The sequence below is a fragment of the Salmo salar genome, chromosome 20 (assembly GCF_965601325.2).
Source record: "Salmo salar chromosome 20, fSalSal1, whole genome shotgun sequence".
Lineage (NCBI taxonomy): Eukaryota > Metazoa > Chordata > Actinopteri > Salmoniformes > Salmonidae > Salmo > Salmo salar.
In genome coordinates, this window is record NC_138310.1 from 58,742,720 (window position 1) to 58,764,939 (window position 22,220).

Here is a 22,220-nt window from a genome sequence, read left to right on the forward strand (position 1 = left end):
CCCTATGATCACTCGGCTACACATGCCTCTCCCTAATGTCAATATACCTTGTCTATTGCTGTTTTGGTTAGTTATTATTGTCTTATTTCAGTGTAAAGCCCCCAGCAATGCCCAATATGCCTTAGATAGCCCTTTTGTCCCAACCCCCACACAAGCAGTGACCTCACCTGGCTTAACTGGTGCCTCTAGAGACAAAACCTCTCTCATCGTCACTCAATGCCTAGGTTAACCTCCACTGAACTCACATCCGACCATACCCTTGTCTGTACATTATTGACCAGCACAAAAACATCCTGTTGTGTTCTGCATTAGCATCGAATAGCCCCCGCGATATGCAACTTTACAGGGAAGTAAGGAACCAATATACACAGTCAGTTAGGAAAGCTAAAGCTAGCTATTTCAAACAGAAATTTGCATCCTGCTACACTAATTCCAAAAAGGGACACTGTAAAAGGGACACTGTAAAGTCCATGGAGAATAAGAGCACGCAAGCCCCCCCCTTCTTCTTCACCCAAATCCAGACAGCTGATGTTCTGAGAGAGATGCAAAATCTGGATCCCTACAAATCAGCTGGGCTAGACAATCTGGACCATCTCTTTCTAAAATTATCCGCTGAAATTGATGCAACCCCTATTACTAGCCTGTTCAACCTCTCTTTCGTATCGTCTGAGATCCCCAAAGATTGGAAAGCTGCGACGGTCATCCCCCTCTTCAAAGGGGGAGACACTCTAGACCCAGACTGTTATAGACCTATATCCATCCTGCCGTGCCTTTCTAAAATCTTCGAAAGCCAAGTTAACAAACAGATCACCGACCATTTTGAATCCCACCGTACCTTCTCCACTATGCAACCTGGTTTCCGAGCTGGTCATGGGTGCACCTCAGCCACGCTCAAGGTCCTAAACAATATCACAACCGGCATCGATAAAAGACAGTACTGTGCAGCCATCTTCATCGACCTGGCCAAGGCTTTTCGACTCTGTCAATCAACGCAGACTCAATAGCCTTGGCTTCTAAAATGACTGCCTCGCCTGGTTCACCAACTACTTCTCAGATAGAGTTCACTGTGGCAAATCGTCGGGCCGACTCTTTTCTCTGTATATATCAATGATGTCGCTCTCGCTGCTGGTGATTCTCTGATCCACCTCTACACAGACGACACTATTCTGTATACATCTGGCCCTTTGAACACTGTTAACAAACCTCCAAATGAGCTTCAATGCCATACAACACTCCTTCCGTGGCCTCCAACTGCTCTTAAACGCTAGTAAAACTAAATGCATGCTCTTCAACCGATTGCTTTAACTGTTTGCTAGGTAAAGCCCCACCTTATCTCAGCTCACTGGTCACCATAGCAACACCCACCCGTAGCACGCGCTCCAGCAGGTATATTTCACTGGTCATCCCCAAAGCCAACACCTTCTTTGGCCGCCTTTCCTTCCAGTTCTCTGCTGCCAATGACTGGAACGAATTGCAAAAATCACTGAAGCTGGAGACTTATAACTCCCTGTCTAACTTTAAGCATCAGCTGTCAGAGCAGCTTACCGATCACTGCACCTGTACACAGCCAATCTGTAAATAGCACACCCAACTACCTCATCCCCATATTGTTATTTATCTTTTTGCTCTTTTGCACCCCAGTATCTCTACTTGCACATCATCATCTGCACATCTATCACTCCAGTGTTAATACTAAATTGTAATTATTTCACTTCTATGGCCTACTTATTGCCTTAGCTCCCTAATCTTCTAAATTTGCACCCACTGTACATAGATTTTTCTATTGTGTTATTGACTACGTTTGTTTATCCCATGTGTAACTCTATGGTGTTGTTTTTGTCGCACTGCTTTGCTATATCTTGGGTACGTTGGGTAATTAGTTAGATAGCATATAGTTAATATACTGGCAAGTTCAATGTATTAGTAGCCAACTAACGTTAGGTATCTAGCTAACATACTGGTACACAATACTGCTGTAATGATATGCTATGCAGTTCGTAAGGACAGCGTAGCTAACAAATTGTCAGCCAACATAACGTGTAACGTAACTTAATTATATTGTTCAACATTTTCTTAACATTTGTCATAATTAGTTAAAGCAATGAATTTGTATCCGATTGCCGTATTTTCTTCAAATTTGAAAACGTTGTAAAGCCACGCTCATTTTCGGAAGAATTGTATTAAGGCCCTAAAAGCACGGAAATAGTGTCCACTGCTTGTATACTTCGTATTTTGGCAGATGTAGATTTTTTTTTATATTTGTCAATTTCATCTTCATACTATAGCATAGCTGTCCCCTTCATTCTTCCCTTTTCAATTAATTATGTTCTGCCTACTTTCGGAAAGCCTAATACGTTTTAAAGGAAAGGAGAAATATTTGCTTGTCTGACATACACCGGTGGCTTTGATTGACGGGTGTTTTTACTGGGATGTGCATTCGATGATTCTCTCTAAGTCCATTCATAAACTTCCTAAAGTAGCCTGTCTGGACTCAATCTCTTTAATAAGATTCAAACGCTTCTGTCATGATCTCATTTTGTAAAAGGCCTATTTTCACTAGCTTAACCTGCATTTCTCATCTCATTACGACGTCGTTACTTGCTACTGCCATCGAATGGGGGTTTGCAGCATCAGGGTTTGTGACATTATGCGAACATTTCGGGAAATGTGTGAGAAAACAAATTAGACTTCATTTGAATGGTTTTGTGCATCAAAATAGCTTCTGTATTAAAAATAAATATGCAGAAAAGCCAATAGACAAGGTAGGCATATGTTTATTTTGACTCCGTTAATGTTGTGTCAATACGGAAATGTGACAGATCCTCTTAATATGTTGATTAATAAGTAATAACCTGAATAATAATAAGAAATGCCATGATAATAACAAAGTGTAATGGCTTGTTAATAATAGGTTTTATTAAAGAAACATATCCATGTAAACAAGTGTACAAACAGAATTGTTATGTCGGTGACAGTGTACATTGGCCTGGCCAATATACTATAACCTCACATTTCCAAACCCGTCACAGCCCTACTAATAAACACACACGCAAGTACAGGAGAGAAACATTGGGGAGGAGCCAAAATATTTGACCCCCACTCCTACCCCCTACCCCCCTTTCCTTACCTCACTCCTCCATCCCCCCCTGCCCTCTCCCCCTGGTCCCCAGTAATAGCATAATGAACTTGGCAGCCCTGCTTGTTACGTCACTGAGCCTGGGCCATGTAAATAAGCGGGTGAAAATGAAGTGATACACCAATAAACAGTCGCCTTCAGTACACACACACGGAAGCATGCACACCAACGCAAGAGCAACAACACACCAAATAAACACTACACATCTCTCACACCGTACACACCAAACCTTGGGAGAAATGTGGAGGCTGCTTTATGTACTTTCAGGGTCAAGTTAATAATTCAGCTGAATGTAGGTCCTTTTGACATTGATATTAATAACACTTCTTAAATGTTTTAATCTTGCACTCTAACAAACTCTATATATAGCACCTAACTCACTTTCTCTTTGCATCTTCCAACTTTTTATACCCAATTTCCTTTTTAAAACATCTCACTCCTTCGAGTTACCCTCATCTTGCCTCCCAGTACATCCCCTTTCCCTCTCTACCCTCCCTCTCTGTGTGTGACATGTTTGCCTTGTGTGTGGAGGTAGTGATTTAGTGGTGTGGGGAGTGATGACTATCAGAGGGCCTGGCATGGCACTGTCTCAGTATGTCATACATCTCACCCTACACCAGACCAGAGAGGGGGAGGGGTGGGGGAAAGGAGAAAAGGGGGGTAACCACCATCGTTTATGGAGACCAATTCTCCCAGCCCCACTCTCCAGCCAACTTCACAGGATATATTGGACAGTTCCACACTACATTTGTCAAACCATCAGCTGCTCCCCCTCTTATTTTTACTATTTTTCAAGCTCTCTCTCCGTTCACTTTCCAACATGGCAAGCTTGAAGCCAAACTCAAGAGATTAATACCATGTCAACAAGTGCCTCTCACTCTGACCGATATTACACACACACACACACACACACACACACACACACACACACACACACACACACACACACACACACACACACACACACACACACACACACCACAGGAAGTGCAGTCAATCATCTGAAAAAAGACCCTGAAACACATACACTTTTCCATCAGCCGTGCCAACAAAAATCCAAGCACAGCAAACCAACACCTGGTAATGCCCGTCCCTCCACATCCTTACCTGAAGACACACGTGACCGAAGAGAGCTGTTATAAAAGAGAGAAAATAGAAGGCTGCTTTTTCATTGATGCGGGTTGATGTAGCATTCCACTGTCCTGCACTGCTCATTTAAGACCAGGACTTGAACCTGCCTGCAGTGCCAGCCTGTGTTATTACCACGCAAACTGAAGAGACATACATTTGATGGCTGTTTTAACTGGCTGAGAAGTAGAGGCTGGTAAAACCAGAATGTGTCCACTTGTTCAAAAACATTTCATAGGCAACCTCACCCAGACATGTTAAAAGGAGAAGTAAAAATGATTTAAAAGAAAACAGAGAAAATGTGTGAAGGAAGAGAGTCTTGACTTAGTGGTAAAGATAGACCCAAAGTGCCCTTTTCACTGCTTAAACTCTCTCCCTCTCTAAACTGCAGCTGGTTGCAGAGAGAGAGTGAGTGAAAGAGCGAGAGAGCGAGAGCACATGTAAAGTAGAGAGTTTGGCTCATAAGGGGAGGAGAAAGGTGGAGAAAAAGTGTGTAGTGAGGGAAAGTTCACCTTTTTTTCTGTTTCTCATTTAGTTCATTTGATAGTTATCTTAATACTTTATCTAATTAACTGTCTTTAACAAGATTGTTGTACCTGTAAACGCCATGGCAATAAAGCATAGGACTTTTTGAAAGAGAGAGAGCAAGAGAAGGAGGAGATCGAGGAGACAAAGTAGGAGCATGTGGAGTGTGTCAGGCAGAAAGAGACAGAGAGACAGAGAGAGAGAGACAGAGAGAGAGAGCGAGAGAGAGAGAGGAGGAGCCCAGCCCAGTTGCCTGGGGAGAAAACTGCTCTGCCGTTGCTGACTCAGGACTCTCTTTGTTTCACTGCGCTCTCTCTCTCCCTCTCTAGTGTGTAACCCCCTCCACATCTGCTGTTTTTCCACGCAGCTCTCCTCTCCCTTTCTTTCCCCCTGTCCAACTCTTGCAGCCTGCCCTCTCACTTTTACAGTGACATTTTCGCCATCTGCATTGCGCTAACCATCATAGCTAATGTGATGAAAACAGATAAAGCAGAAAAGACTAATAAATCTACAATCGTTTTCTCTGCCCTTTTCATGCTCCACTAAGAGCGCTTCAGGACTCAAACCAGCGTTTAGTTTAGAGGCCTTTTATATCGCTCCAGCGGCAGGGAGCGTTTCCAGGCCAGCCGTTGGCCAGAGGCTGGCAGCCAAGCAGGGCACACTGGAGTGGTACAGCCTGGAGAATAGAAACTGATACTTTATAGAAAGGAAGGGAGACACACTGATCCCAGCCTTACAAAGTCTAAGTGAAGGGGCCTCACAGGGAACCTAAAGTCACATACAGTACATTCCCTAGAGAGAAAGAAGGACAAGATAGATAAAACTGAGGAAATATGAGTGGTGGGATAAGAAGTCAGGTTAGGAGAAAGACAGAGGCCATGGCAAATAGACAAGAGAAAAGAGAGCGACCCAGGGGCGGGGATGAGGAATCAAAAAATGTGGATTGATAGCAGCCTTAAATAAAAACTGAAAAAGAGAGATGCTGCTTATAAACTGGGCAAGGTGACTGGGGACAAAAATATGGTTAAACAGTACAAATACGACCTAAACAAGTAAAGTGACAAAGTGGAGGAGCAATTCAGCGGGTTGGACACAAGGCGAATGTGGCAGAGGCTCCTAACTATCACGGATTGAGAGAAGAAAAGCCAGCCACATCACGATCACCAACGCCAACCTACCGGAGGAGTTAAACACCTTTTTGTCACGATTCGAGCACAATGACACTGAGCTGCCGAAGAGAGCGCCCAATGACAACATGGGCTACACATGTAAGTCATTCAAACGTGTTAACCCTCAAGGCTGCCGGCCCAGACAGCATCCCTAGCCGTGCCCTCAGAGCATGTGCAGACCTGTTGGCTGTTGTGTTCTCTGACATTTTCAACCTCTCCCTAGCTCCGGTTGCTATGCCCACCTGGAGAAAGAAACTGGACGACTACCAACCAGTAGCACTCACTTCCGTCAACATGAAGTGCTTTGAGAGGCTAGTCAAAGAACATATCACCGCCTCCCTCCCCGACACACGTGACCCTCTTTCACCTATCGCCCTGACAGATCCACAGACGACGCAATCGACACTGCCCTCACCCACCTGGACAAAAGGAATGCATATGTGAGGATGCTGTTCATCGACTACAGCTCGGCCTACAATAACATAGTGCCCTATAAACTCAATACAAAGCTCATGGCCCTGGGTCTGAACGTCTCCCTATGCAACTCGGTCCTGGACTTCCTGACGGGCCGCCCCCATGTTGTGACGGTACCAACATTACCTCCTTGACACTGATTCTCAACAAGGGGGCCCCACAAGGGTGCGTCCTTAGTCCCCTCCTGTATTTCCTGTATACCCACGATTGCATGGCCTCACACAGTTCCAACGCCATCATCAAGTTCGCTGACGACACAACAGTAGTAGGTCTGATTACCAACAACAAGGCACTCTGATACCGTGGTGCCAGGTAAACAATCTCCCCCTTAATGTTAGCAAAACAAATATTGTGATTGTGGACATCAGGAGGAACCAGGCTGGACACCCACATCCTCCTCAACAGGGCCGCAGCGGAGACGGTCAATAACTTCAAATTCCTCAGCGTACACATCTCAGAGAAAATTAAATGGTCTAACCACACAGACAACATGGTGAAGGCACGACAGCGACTCTTCACCCTCAGGATGCAGAAGAAATCTGGCCTGTCCCGAGGGCCATCACAGTGATCTACGGGAGCACCATCGAGAGCATACTGTCGGGCTGCGTCACAGCCTGGTACGGAAACTTCACCACCACGGACCGCAAGGCTGTTCAGAGGGTGATACGTACAGCCAAACGCACCATTGGGTGCACACTGCCTGCCTTACAGGACACCTAAAACACCAGGTGTCTCAGGAAGGCCAAGAAGATCATCAGGGACTCCCAGCCACCAAAGCCATGCACTGTTCTCCCCGATTCAATTACTCAGATGTGGGCAGTACAGGAGCATCATGGCAAAAACAGCAAGACTTTCTACCCTCAGACCATCAAGCTGCTGAATAGCCACCACTAGTCATCTACCTTATTCCCCTCTCCCCCCCTATTACTTCCCATATGGACATTCCCCCCCCCCAACAGTCACTTACCTGACATGCTGCTCCCCCTATGACTTTTACCCTGTCCCCACCCCAATGACATTCATCACTGTTGCAGTTGTTAATATGAATATTATATATTTTTATAATAATCATTTGTATTGTTTTTATTTCACTCCCCACACCCCTTCAATGGTCATGCTGCTCCCCCTATGGACACCCCCCCAGCAGTCTTTACTCTGCCTCCACCCCAAAGATATGTATTTATTCATCACTGCTACAGTTATGATGTATATAGTAATATTTATACTTCTATACATTGTTTTATTACCATTTACATCATTGTATTTCACTTAGTACTGCATGTTGGAGCCTAAGATGTTCAGGGTACCCAGTAATCACACCTGCAACCCTGTACATGTGACTATTAAACACTGAATCTGAGGAGAGAGAGAGAGCAGGATGGGACAGAGGTCAGACCAGACTGACCTCATAGGATTCTCCACATGTTACACAAAAAAACGCTCCTACAATGTTTCCAAACGCTATCAGAAGCCATTGTATGGAGTGTTTTCTGTGTAGCTATGTGAGCCAACACACTGATATTAGAGCAGGCAGAAGAATCACAGCTGGAGACGATAAATCATTAAATCAACAATTGCATTGATTCGGGACATTTTGCGTGTCGCGCAAAATAATATCTGCATTACACCAGATACCACTGGTTTTACACTTAATCATGACTGTGTGAGTGGGGCAGGCAGATGTTATGGGAGTGGAGAGGGAGCCTCAGACTTTCCACTTCCAATGTGTGTGTGTGTGTGTGTGTGTGTGTGTGTGTGTGTGTGTGTGTGTGTGTGTGTGTGTGTGTGTGTGTGTGTGTCTCGGGTGGTAGGAAACCCAGCGCAGATTTAGAACACATTTCTGACTTCATGTCATAGCGCTGTTTCATATGAGGTCAAATAGATGGGCAAATAGCAGCTTTAAGAAGCCATCAGCCGCTCCTGATTAAGTATAGGCTTTCTATAGCAGGACAGCCATTGTACACTGGTTTTGGCTAATTAGTGGAGTGAAGGGTTCCTGGTTCCTGGACTGGGCCAGAGCTGGGCCACGTCTTCAGTCCCAACCACATTGCGGGAACAGCAGGTATTAATAGCCCAATGATTGTTCTGGACATATCAATTAAGGCCTGAAACAAGACCCAACATGGGACAGAACGCGGCGTCTGGTGTGCGTGTGTTTGGTTTTCAGTAAGCTGGAGTGGGGGTTTCTGTTTGGAAGAGTCTGCAGAGGTCTTCATGGTAGAGAGGAAAGTTGAAGACAGAAAAACAACCTACCATCTTACCGTGATGTCATTGCATCCACAGGAGCGTCAGACTGTATTTGTTATTCTGACAAATTAGTCGAACACACACACACTAACAGGGTCTACGATAGTGTCTGTGTACCGCTCTGCAGACGAGAGAGAAAGGGGGAGAGAGAGAGAGAGAGAGAAAGGGGGGAAGGCAAGGCAAGAGAAAGACAGAGAGGGAAGGAGAGAGGGCACAATGAGTCACACTTGTTAGTGAGTGTCACAGTGTCAGGGATCGTGACAGAGTCCAGACGCTAGACACCAGCTGCAGTGCCTCGTAAATAGACTGTTGTCTCGCAGGCCCATTGGAGTGCATGCACGGACGCACGCACGCACGCACGCACGCACACTTATCCACAGACACACTCACTTCTTGTGCTCAAATCCAGTAAAAAAAAGTGACAGTGTATTGCTTTGTGCTTAATAGAGAATCTAAGATCTGCCATGCCTAAAGAGGAGAGGGGCTGGGGACAAGCCCCTAACAGTTTCTCTCTTATTCAAGTCAATAGAGAGACATATATCAAGATAATCAACCATCCATCAACAACAAAAAACATGAGAAAAAGTGATCAGTGAAAAAGTGATCAAGATCAAGGGCTGACGTTGAGAATAGCCTCAACATGTGTGTTTGTATCTGTGCATCTTTGTTAATGTGTGCCTCAGTATCTGTGTGTGTGTGTGTGTGTGTGTGTGTGTGTGTGTGTGTGTGTGTGTGTGTAATGGGGTATTCCCCCTCCTCCCAGCCCTGTGATAATGAGGAGGGTAATGCACTTCATCTGTCCATGGAGGGAGAGAGAGAGTGAAAGAGAGAGAGATAGAGAGAAAAAGAAAAAAGTGACAGAGAGATAGATAGAGAGGAGGAGAGAAGCCCTGCTGGAGGTTAGGGGTTAAACGTGCTTGGCCGTTCCTGCTGAGGCAGCGCTCTGTAAAGTGCAAGGTTTCATTGTACCAGATACAGAATGAAACTCCTGCCCATTAGTCACGGTAGTAACAGTAAAGATTCCTCACTGTGCTTAACTCCTTCTGCACCGCAGCCCAACTACAGCCCAGATACAGGCAGGGATGCAACAGTTACCCTGCACGTACTGGAACACAGCATACACACCAAATGTGCATGAGAATGAAAGCAAGGGCCGCTGGGAACACAGGATCAGATTCATCAACTTATCAAGGAGCAGTTACGAAGTGACTTTTCAGTGGCCTTCTCTTTCTCTCCTCTCTTTGTTTCTCTTCTTCCTCAATCTTCTTCTCCCTGGTGTTGCGCAACCCTCCCACGGCAGGCCAGGGCCAGGCTACAGTATACACCACACTCTCCCTCTGTAGCCTGGGAGGAGGTGAAGGCAAACAGACCCTTACCCCAGTTAGAGTTACTGTACGCGTCATCAGAGAGAGAGAGAGAGCGCCACAGTCAACCCCACCACAAGACACAGAGTGGCGCAATGACAAACAATGGAACAGACCCACAACGTAAACAAACTCACAACACAGAGACACGATTGTCATTGTGAAGAAAGGTGATTTAGGTTCATTATTTGACACAATTACACCCGCTCAGAGAGTTTGTGGTCTCAGTTGGATTTGTGTACTCCAAAACAATTTTAAAGTCAAGCAATATTTACAGTGTGAAAAGATACTGCTTATTACTGTACTCTTGCTGCTAACTTGTTTCTAACTCGTAATCCCCAAAAGCTAGTAATAGGCTTGAATGGAATAGCGTCCTACTGAGGGTTCAACTCAGAAGAACAAGATGGCTTCCCTCCTCTCCACATCTACTTTCCTTCATCCACACTGATCTGTAACAACTAGACAAGTGAAAGCTAATACCCTTGAATACACACATGCATGCACAAACTCAAATACACAGTGTTTACAAGCACACACACAACCTCTTTCATAACCCCGGTGTTGTGTAGACATCTGCGTTGGCTCAGTCTCTCTCCAGACCATTTGTTTTGGTGAAAAAAAAATGCCATTTGATTCTAATTAGATCAAAATGTAGCATGAAATGAGTGGTGATCAGTGCAGAGGACCAGAGCCCTGTGCTGTTTGTTTTCATTAGGCCACGTCTCATAGAGCAATACACTGACATTTCCATTCTAACTAAACAAGAAATCCAGCTAAGATATATTGTTTCTGGCCATACGTTGAATAATAATAAAACGTTATATTTTACCTTTATTTAACTAGGAAAGTCAGTTAAGAACAAATTCTTATTCTCAATGACGGCCTAGGAACAGTGGGTTAACTGCTTTGTTCAGGGGCAGAACCACAGATTCTGGGGATTCGATCTTGCAACCTTTCGGTTATAAGTCCAACGCTCTAACCACTAGGCTACCTGGGCTACATACCATCCATCACTCGCTCATTACAAGTCCACTTACCATCAACAGCACTATCAGCACCAGCTATTACTACTGACATGTGACAGAGACTAGTGAGTGAGGTGTACAGAGAGAGACTCACACCATGCATTCACCATCTACTTCCACACACTAGGGAAGAGATGGAGGACCTCTTACAGAACCAGGTTTGTCACACTGAAACACACACAGTGACAGTACACAGAGGTGTGTGAGGGGTTGGCAGTGGACGTGTGGTGGGGGGAGGGGAGCCCTTACCCCGGTCTTGTCACAGAGGTGTGTGAGGGGTTGGCTGTGGACGTGTGGTGGGGGGAGGGGAGCCCTTACCCCGGTCTTGTCACAGAGGTGTGTGAGGGGTTGGCTGTGGACGTGTGGTGGGGGGAGGGGAGCCCTTACCCCGGTCTTGTCACAGAGGTGTGTGAGGGGTTGGCTGTGGACGTGTGGTGGGGGGAGGGGAGCCCTTACCCCGGTCTTGTCACAGAGGTGTGTGAGGGGTTGGCTGTGGACGTGTGGTGGGGGGAGGGGAGGCCTTACCCCGGTCTTGTCACAGAGGTGTGTGAGGGGTTGGCTGTGGACGTGTGGTGGGGGGAGGGGAGCCCTTACCCCGGTCTTGTCACAGAGGTGTGTGAGGGGTTGGCTGTGGACGTGTGGTGGGGGGAGGGGAGCCCTTACCCCGGTCTTGTCACAGAGGCGCAGGGTGTTGAAGGAGCCCACGGCGAACACCTCCCCATCCGGAGACCAGGACACCGAGGTCACAGGGTAGTCATGTGACGAGGACGTGTATAGCAGACGACCATAGCTGTCCCACACCTGAGAGAGGGGGAAGGAGGGAGATGACAGGAGGGAGATGACGGGAAGGAGGGGGAGAGAGCGAGAGAGAAGTGGGAGAAGGAACACGGTCAATTACACAGTATTGCGACTGCGTGATACACACGTTATAACACAGGTCATCATTTTTGGATCACTGGACACACTTGACCTTGTATTTACAGTCCTCTCCACTTGACAGTATCAGGTCATTCACAGAGTTCCAGTCCACCTTCAGAATGATCCCATCATGGGCCTTCCACTGGGGAGAGGAAGGGAGCGAGGGACAAGGAAGAGAGGAGGGAGCAGAGAAAGAGCAGATGTTTATGCGAGAGCAGTGATATTCTCCATACCCAACCAATAAATTCAAGATCACACCTCAGTTAACCAGTCCCAGGCTCTTTCCCCACACCTGAGAGACAGAGGGAAGGAAAGAGAGGAAAGGAAAGAGGGGGGGGGGGGGGGGTTGCAGATCCATATCAATATACTACACGCTGGGCTGAAGACTAATATGACTCCGAGTTTTTTTTGCCAAGGACAAGCAGGAGAAGACTGCATGAAGACAAGACAAAGCAAATACAGGGAGAGCATTCTTATCATAAGGAGCCTAGTAGACAAGAAGAGAGAGAGAGCTATAGGTCGAGCGAGGTGCTCGCTCTGACAGCCTCCAAGTCTGCTCTGCGTTAATGTAATAGCTTGGACTTGGCTCTAATTGGAAACAGGGCAGAGCCTTCACAGGTCGCCAAGGCTACGAGATCACACACACGTCCCCGTCAGAGACCCCATTACATCTCTGTTAAAACACACACACTAACATTAGCCAAGTGACTTACTGACACATCCTGATGTGTTGCTTATTGTTCAGCATGCCGAATGAGACTGGGAAAAATTGTCAGAATAGTTTCCCCTTCAAAAAAGTAAGGAATGGTTGGACAGTCACACTTACAGTGCATTCAGAAAGTATTCAGACCTGACTTCTTCCACATTGTTACGCTACAGCCTTATTCTAAAACTGATGAAATAATTTCCCCCCCTCCATCTACACAGTACCCCATAATGGCAAAGCGAAAACAGGTTTTTTGTCTTTTTTGCAAATGTATTAAAACTAAAAAACAGAAATACCTTATTTACACAAGTATTCAGATCCTTTGCTATGAGACTCGAAATTGAGCTCAGGTGCATCCTGCTTCCATTTATCATCCTTGAGATGTTTCTACAACTTGACTGGAGTCCACCTGAGGTACATTCAATTGATTGGATATGATTTGGAAAGGCACACACCTGTCTAGATAAGGTCCCACACTTGACAGTGCATATCAGATCAAAAAACAGGTCATGAGGTCGAAGGAATTGTCCGTAGAGCTCCAAGACAGGATTGTGTCGAGGCAGAGACCTGGGGAAGGGTACCAAAAATTGTCTGCAGCATTGAAGGCCTTCATCATTCTTAAATGGAAGAAGTTTGGAACCACCAAGACTCTTCCTGGAGCTGGCTGCCCAGCCAAACTGAGCAATTGGGGGAGAAGGGCCTTGGTCAGGGAGGTGACCAAGAACACGATGGTCACTCTGACAGAGTTCCAGAGTTCCTCTGTGGAGATGGGAGAACCTTCTAGAAGAACAACAATATCTGCAGCACTCCACCAATCAGGCCTTTATGGTAGTGGCCAGAGGGAAGCCACTCCTCAGTAAAAAGGCACATGACAGCCCTCTTGGAGTTTGCCAAAAGGCACCTAAAGGACTCAGACCATGAGAAACAAGATTCTCTCGTCTGATAAAATCAAGATTTAATTTTTTTGGCCTGAATGCCAAGCATCACGTCTGGAGGAAACCTGGCACCATCCCTACGGTGAAACATGGTGGTGGCAGCATCATGCTGTGGGGATGTTTTTCAGCGGCAAGGACTGGGAGACTAGTCAGGATAGAGGGAAAGATGAACAGAGCAAAGTACAGAGAGATCCTTGATGAAAACCTGCTCAGACTGGGGCGAAGGTTCACCTTCCAACAGGACAACGACCCTAAGCACACAGCCAAGACAACGCAGGAGTGGCTTCGGGACAAGTTTCTGAACATCTCTGGAGAGACCAGATAAAAGCTGTGCAGCGACGCAGGATTTGCAGAGAAGAATGGGAGAAACTCCTCAAATACAGGTGTGCCAAGCTTGTAGCATCATATCCAAGAAGACTCGAGGCTGTAATCGCTGCCAAAGGTGCTTCAACAAAGTACTGAGTAAAGGGTCTGAATACTTATGTAAATGTGAATATGTATTTTTTCATACATTTTCAAAAAAATCTAAAGACCTGTTTTTGCTTTGTCATTATGGGGTATTGTGTCTAGATTGATGAGGAAAAAAACGACAAAAAAAAAGTTACCTTTATTTAACTAGGCAAGTCAGTTAAGAACCAGTTCTTATTTACAATGATGGCCTACCGGGGAACAGTGGGTTAACTGCCTTGTTCAGGGGCAGAACAACAGATTTTTACCTTGTCATCTCGGGGATTCGATCCAGCAACCTTTCGGTAACTGGCCCAACGCTCTAACCACTAGGCAACCAGACGCCCCAATTTAATCAATTTTAGAATTAGAACGTAACAAAATGTGGAAAAAGTCAAAGGGTCTAAATACTTTCTGAATGCACTGTAGGTCAATACTCATGAGATGTATCGACCAACAGATAACCAGAGGCACGTGCCATAAAAGGAGGACGAGAGGAGGAGTCAATTCAGTCATTGTCTCCTTTCTCCTCCTGCCATGTGAAGGTTATCACTACAAATCCTGATCTCCACCCCCCCACCTCCCCAAACCCCTCTCTCTCCCACGGCTCTGTCTCTCCCAAAGGGAGCAGGGGGATGGGGTGAGGGGGTTTGGGGGGGTTGTAGGGCTCAGAGTTGTGCAGGGGGTTTCTCCATACACTGCCAGCTGTTGCTCTGCTCAGGGGGAGGGAGGAGGTGGGGGGGGTGCACACTAAACCCTCTGGTGTTTACTCAGGGTCCCAGGCACAATTCAGTGCCAAAAACAATAAACAAATGTACATGAACAAGAAAAATACTCACTGGAGTGCGAGGTCTTCAAACCCCATACACACTCACAGTACCTGTAGGAGCTTGGCGCTAGGTTGCAGGGGCTTGATTATCAGCAGTCTGCCTGACGTGTACAGGATCCTATCAGAGTCCGGGCCCCAGGCCACTGAGTACACAGGAGACCCTGAGAGAGACACACACACACACACACACACAGCAGGAGGTGAGGAATCACACTGCTTAACAATGTCCATGTGTTATTGTCCATAAAACAATAACCTTTATAATACTATTTTCATAACACATCCATTAATATCAGAAAATTATGAAAACTGAAACTTGTTTAAGGCCGTTTCACAGTTGCATCTCCTTCTCAGACAGCGTGACATAAAATAAAGTCATTCTGTCAGTAGAAGATCCACTCGTTAGTTGACTCTGGTTTCATCAGAGCATTGATTAGCTATCACACAGTTTACCTCCAGGCAGTCCTTATCAAAGAGGGAGAAGAGCTTGGTGTTCCTTACAAACACAGAGACGGAGACACTGCAGCAGCTGGAGGAGATTGCATTTCTAATTTCCACACCACAGCAGTGTCATATTTACTCTTAAGGTTCACCTCGTACAGCCTGTAGGAATGGGATTTTGCGTGCAAAGCTTGCTGGAATCCTGCAGACCTGGCTGTGTATCACACCAAGACAGCTGAGCGTTAAGAGAAACCTGCCTAAACTGTGTGTGTGTGTGTGTGTGTGTGTGTGAGAGAGAGAGAGAGGCAGGCTGACATTTAACCCTGCTCCAGGTGCTTGTGGTTTCTCAAATGCCAAGAGGTCACATGATCGCGGGCTGACAATGAGAGACGGCTGAGACGAGTTCCCTCTGCCCTCCTCCTCCGCCCCCTCCTCCTCTTCTACACCCGTCCTCTCCTTCCTCGCTCTTCCTCCCCCACACAAATGGGACACGGTTACATCATCGCACTCAAGACTCACAACAACGGCTCCCAGCTGTACCTGTGACTCCTGCAGTGTGTGTGTGTGTGCGCATGTGTGCATAAGGGGGCGCAGCACCTGCACAGATGCATCTGCAGTGTGGATGATGTGTCCACACCTGTTAGGAGACACCACCAGTTCCTCCATGCGCTCTACAAATCTGTACGTGCAACAGCGGCTGTGCAGCTCACTCCCTCTCAAGCCTGTCCAGTCAATGCCATGGTTCACAACAACACAGACAGACACATTAAATAGAGGACTGAGGGAGAATGTGCATCGTGTGGCGAAACTGCTCCTGCCTCTGCCCAGTTCTCTATGGAAGCAAAGCGCCCATTCATTCGGGAGAATGCATCCATGTCATCCGGATGGCCAGGTTTTACCATCAACGGAAACATTTTTTGGGGGCCACTTCTGAGAAGATATTTCAAAATGGCACAATGAATCAATTAATAAGTAAACCATCTGTATGTGAGTACTGGTTAGAGAAATGGATCATTAGGAGTCTTTTTTTATGGATTTTAATAAAACTCCACTCCAATAAACCTTTGAAACTTTACGGTGCCTTTAATAAAAATGGAACTGGAGCACTGGCTGCATTTTCAACTGTATCCAGCAGCATTATACCCTAATAGTCCAACACACACACACACACACACACACACACACACACACACCACACACACACACACACACACACACACACACACACACTTCTCTCCGTCTGCCAGATTGTCATCTTAAATCCTCCACGGTTGTCATCTTAAATCATCTGGCTGGACTAAACACTGTTAACACAAAGGCCATCTTTCAGATCATCGCACCGGCATCGTTTACAGCAGTTTTAAATACACACAGACAGACACACTATACGCACACACACTGTAAAGACACTGTACACACACACACAAATCCCAACTGTGGAAGTAAATGTGAAAGCCTAAAAATTGTCAGAACATGAGGCATATCCTGTAGTGCTTCAAACTGTACTAGTCTTTCTATATGTACTGTGACGACATTGTCTAGGTTACTATATAACCACCATACTCAGAGCTGTCTAATGGCAGCGCATCATGCTCTGCTTGGCCTCAACCAAAAGCTCAGTTTAAGTGGAGAAACTTTTGTGACACGGCACAGAGAGGGCTACCTGAATACACATGAACAGTATTGTACCCCTCTGTGACAAGCCTCTCTCTTTTCATCAAATCCCTTTCGCTCTCTCTCTACATACCTCTCTCTCGCTCTCTCTCTTTCATCCAGTGAGGTGCCCTAAAAAGCAGAAGGGGCCTTAATGAACACTACGGTCTGTGTGTGAGACTTTAATTGGTGGCTGTGTGTTGCCTTATGTTTACAACATTTCGGCCAGCGCCGTCTCTCTCTCTGTAACTCACGTGGCTGTGTTCATGGGTTTGACCTCATTACAACTGTCCCTGGCCCGGCCCAAGCCCCAGCAGGTCCTCTGACTGGGCACAGAGTGTGAGAGACCTACAGGCGGCTTGAAAAAGCACCAGGCTGACACACTCACCCCCTATGATTAACACAGTGCATCCTCATTCACACATGGGTAGTGAATTTGTTTTCCTTGAGTCAAGCCGAAGTCGGTACGCGAAGTCCACACCCCTTCGTTGGTGATTGGTCAACAGTAGGGATTCTTCAATTATATGTTCGTTGTCATTCAACGAGAGACGACTCGTTTTCATGCAAATTTTTTCAATTGAGATATACTGCCACAAACATCTTAGTTAGATGTAAAATTGTGCGAATAAAATCTTCTTGGCACATACAGTACCAGTCAAAAGTTTGGACACACCTACTTATTCAAGGGTTTTTCTTTATTTGTACTATTTTCTACATTGTAGAATAATAGTGAAGACATCAAAACTATGAAATAACACATATAGAATTATGTAGTAACCAAAAAAAGTGTTAAATCAAAATAGATTTTGTATTTGAGATTCTTCAAAGTAGCCACCCTTTGCCTTGATGACAGCTTTGCGCACTCTTGGCATTCGCTCAATCAGCTTCACCTGGAATGTTTTTCCAACAGTCTTGAAGGAGTTTCCACATATATTTTGATTTGTTTAACACTATTTTGGGTACTACATGATTCCATATGTGCTATTTCATAGTTTTGAGGTCTTCACTATTATTCCACAATGTAGAAAATAGTAAAATAAAGAAAAACTCTGGAATGAGTAGGTGTGTCCAAACTTTTGACTGGTACTGCACATAAAAATGAATTACAGATTTATTGAGGAAGTGTACACTGGCTATGACATCTCAAGAAGGACTAACAGAACTATTGCCGAATTTTGTAGTTTTTCAGGCGAAGGTCTTTTAAGGCAGTATGCGAGCACACTTGATCGATTCAGCTAAGCGCCAGTCTAACAGAAGCATGCTGTCGACACTGGGCTGGAAAATTACCGCATACATACACCTCTTCACACAGAGAGAGTGCAATGTTGTCGCTACACCGTGGAGCAACTGCACCACAAAAACTACAGGGCCCCATTCTGACAAAACAGGAAATTGTTAAAAAGGGACAATATTGGTGGCTGCATTTGTTTCAAAACAAAGTGTGGCTATGCACTGCGAGTCTGCTGCGCAAATTCGTTTTCAAATAGAGTAAGTGCTGAGCTGAGTGGTTGAAAGAATAGTTTGAAACATTTTACCTTGCTGGGCCAAGGTGGACCTCAGCATGCCACTCTTAGACCAGATCTTGATCTGTCCGTCCTCCCCAGCTGAGGAAACAACATCAACAATCTGAGTTACAACCTACGGCAGTTATAACACACTTGTTACTGAGCAGCGTATTACATTTTCTTGTGTGTGTTTATTACCCTGTGTCCCCCTCACCTGTGATGAGAGCGGTCCCGTCGTAGTTCCATCTCCCGGCTAATACAGCTCCTTTGTGGGCCTCCACACTCTTCTCAATACGGCCCATCTTAGAGGCCAGGTGGAACTTGCCTACAGACAGACAACAGAACAGACAGGTTGAAGACAGGTACAGTCCATTAGATATGAAGGAAATATACTGTATAAACTTGTCACTCCAGTTCTAAATCTCACTTGAGAGGCAACAAACAGTCAAAAAGCACAATAAAAGCATAACACATGATGTCAGGAGAGTTCATAAATACAAAGAATATAGGCACTCGGCCACACGTAGAAACAAACAAATAGAGATAAACATAAAGAACTGTAAACAATGGTGTCAGGTTCTAATACATAATGTATTTTGCTCCACTGTCCTGGTTGGAAGCAACCTCTTGAAGACACATGTCTTACACAAAACGGAAGAATGAAAGCGATGTCTCTCTGCTGCTTAAATTAAACAGTTTCCTATCTGCTAGAGACGGGAAGCGATCAGGCATGGAGACAGTTATCAAAGACACTAGCCTACCATATACTTTGTGGCGGTGCGTATTAAAAAATACAGAATGTTCTATGTAATTTCTGGTTGGCTAAAACTGCAAATCAGCATGATGCTTCTCTCTCCAGTTTCTATATTTGGATGTCCTAACAAATGTGAATGTCGCAGACCCAGAAAACCAGGTAGTGTGTATACGACCATGGCTGCTGTATTAAAGGACGCTCAGAATAAAAATAGGCTTTTAAAAATGTCATTTCTATTAAAGACCTGACTGTTAAACGCCACATTCAAACTGCTCACAGAATTTGCTCTGTCTGTCAGTACTACGAACCAAACCCATTTTTGACATATCGCCTCAGAGGCCCACGCAGCAAATGAGGTTGGAGAAAGCCACAAAAGTTACTATAGATTTTCCCCACACACCAAAGCTATACATCTGTGGTTTCTATTTAACCATTTCATAGCCATGTGAAATTTCACTGACATTAAAAACAGAAACCAGAAAAATGTGCCGTTACAAGCTGCAGTGGACTATTGTGCAATCCCCCCCTCCCCTCCCCAAACATGTTGAGGTTGCTGTGCGTTAGGATATAGGACTGGTACATTTAAAACATAAACACTGCCTCTCCATAAAGGAAACCAATGACTTGTTCTAAAAAGCAGTCAATTGTGATAATATTACCTATATGATGACTATAATCATTATGTACCAGAAAGACAGATGCAAACGTTTTCATGACTACATGGTCTGCCAGGGAAAATTGCTGCTTCAGTTTGTGGGTGTGTTTATGCAACCCTACACTGCCATTAACATTGTGACCACACGTCGCCTGCCATCGCCGTACATCTCCACTCTGTGTGTTTAGAGCTGATATAGACACAAGAGAACAACAGAGCCCTGTGCTATGAATCAGGTTTGAGGAGTTAGCGAGGTAACTTCTGTCAACTCTTAAGTTCAACTTGGGATAACCGGTACCACGAAAGTGGCTCACCTTTTAGACTGGTAAATTTCTATGACAACGAATCCTTCAGAACTATCCTGCTCCAGGCAGGCTAACGCCGGGCTAACTCCATTTACCCTGAATGACGTGTCTGAGCCTTGAATTGAAGACCAATTAAATCAGATACCATCTCTCTCTCACAAAGATTGTGACGGCGTCCTCTTCATTTGAGGAAGACGACTGATTAAATGTCATTCATCCCCCCCAAAAAATGTATATTAACTGAAACTAAAGTACCTATCACATTACACATTTAGTAGACAGCATTAGCTTTCCAAACTACATTTTTCACGTGATAGTATTTTGACATTTGAAACGCAAACTAACAGCCATTGCTATTGTACCAATGAGTTTAACAGTCAAATTGCCAGGGTTAGAGGTTTACAAAACCTTTCTATGGATTATAAGTATATAGCCACAACACAACAAGCTGTTCCACAGACAGAAGGAGCGACAGGAGTCGGAAAAAAGTGCTTGTTCATTCATAAGCACATCAAATACGGCATTAATGATAAGTAATAAAATAAAGATGGCACTTCAAAAAGCCTATTTCACACAAAAGCCTGCTGGATTTGCAAGATATATTTTCTTTCTTTTCGGCACAAATGAAAATGTGGCACCGACTCGGCCATGGATTGATGTTTCAGCATTGCCTCAATGAAGAGCTCGGCATTCAACTAGCCACGTGCAACATGCATGTGCAGTTACACGCCTGCTACAGTAAGCGGCAGGCAGACGGGCAATATCCACGGTTGGCCTTCCCTGTAGCTCAGTTGGTAGAGCATGGTGTTTGCAACGCCAGGGTTGTGGGTTCGATTCCCACGGGGGGCCAGCACTGAAATGAAATGTATGCATTCACTACTGTAAGTCGCTCTGGATAAGAGCGCCTGCTAAATGACTAAAATGTAAAAAATGTGGTACGAATGAAGCCTGACCTAGAACGTGCAGCTAACGGAAGCTCGCTTTGTAGTATACCACTCTGGTCAATGAGAGACATTTCACACAGACCATGCAGTTATGTACCTTGGGACTCATATCCTCTATCACCTACCTAATTCAATATCAATCTGTTTTGTTGAATAATGTGAGAAACTACCATTGCTTTAAAATGCAACATTTATTTTCTATGTTAGCGGTGCCAAAAGCGTGTTTCAGATAGCGCTTTTAGGTTTGAAAAGTGCTTCATAAATAAAGTTATCGAAACGTATTATCAAAGCCTGTTACGAGAAAAGCTCTTATTATTCCTCATCATTATTGGGCCCTTTGGTGACTTGCCATCAGTGCTGGTGAGCACAAAGATCTCAGCCTGGGCCTGCTTCTTGCCTCCCACCGTCTTGGGGAACCAGTGCAGGTCGATGGGGAAGAGGTCCTCCTGCAGCTTCACCACCAGGCTGGTCTCACTGGTCAGCAGGTTCCATCTCAGGATCTGGTGGTCCTCACTGCATGAGTACAGCTCGTCTGCAGTGGTCCAGCCCACACAGCTCACAAGCTCTTTATGTGTCCAGGTGTTAAGGAGGACAATGGTTAGGTGGAAATAGATCAGTGGTTGCTGCAAAATATCTAAATTACTTGAACCAGGTGTGTTAGCGTTAAACTGGAACAAATGTTCTCACACCCTGTAGCCTAACTCTCTGGGTTCAGGATTGGTGACCGCAACAGACTCAAACACAGTGGTTGCTTTTCAGGTGAATTAATCAACACAGATCCTGCATTCACCTTTCTTTGTATTTAGGTAGGGGAGATCCACACACAGGTCTGATAGCAATTAGCATATAAAAACATTTTCACCTACATACAGGTTGCAATAAGCATGCCTTTCATAAGGTGCCAGGCAGACCTGGGTTATCTGTGCTTGATTGAGCTTAGTGGGCTTAATGGACCATTCAAATAGTCCCAAAACTGCAAACCCAGCCCATCTGCCACTCCGGACAGGCTAGAGCAAACACTCAAAATATTTAAAAGTTTACAAATAGTATATGAACCCAG

General features: G+C 45.2%; 1 protein-coding gene across 2 annotated transcripts in view; it reads right to left on the bottom strand.

Annotated features, from left to right (window-relative positions):
- LOC106580944 (intraflagellar transport protein 80 homolog) overlaps positions 1-21,712 on the bottom strand; it is a 147,303-nt gene extending 125,591 nt beyond the window's left edge. Inside the window, exons 1-6 of one of the 2 annotated variants that reach the window (XM_045703694.2) lie at positions 21,510-21,712; positions 18,717-18,827; positions 18,533-18,601; positions 14,955-15,064; positions 12,039-12,128; positions 11,732-11,869 (exon numbers count right to left, since the gene is read on the bottom strand). In XM_045703694.2, the coding sequence (XP_045559650.2) occupies positions 11,732-11,869; positions 12,039-12,128; positions 14,955-15,064; positions 18,533-18,601; positions 18,717-18,804 (495 nt within the window). In that variant the 5' untranslated portion in view covers positions 18,805-18,827; positions 21,510-21,712. Of the gene's footprint in view, positions 1-11,317; positions 11,870-12,038; positions 12,129-14,954; positions 15,065-18,532; positions 18,602-18,716; positions 18,828-21,509 lie in introns of both variants that reach the window. The other variant, XM_082966598.1, reaches the window with a different exon arrangement.
- Positions 21,713-22,220: the final 508 nt, after the last annotated feature.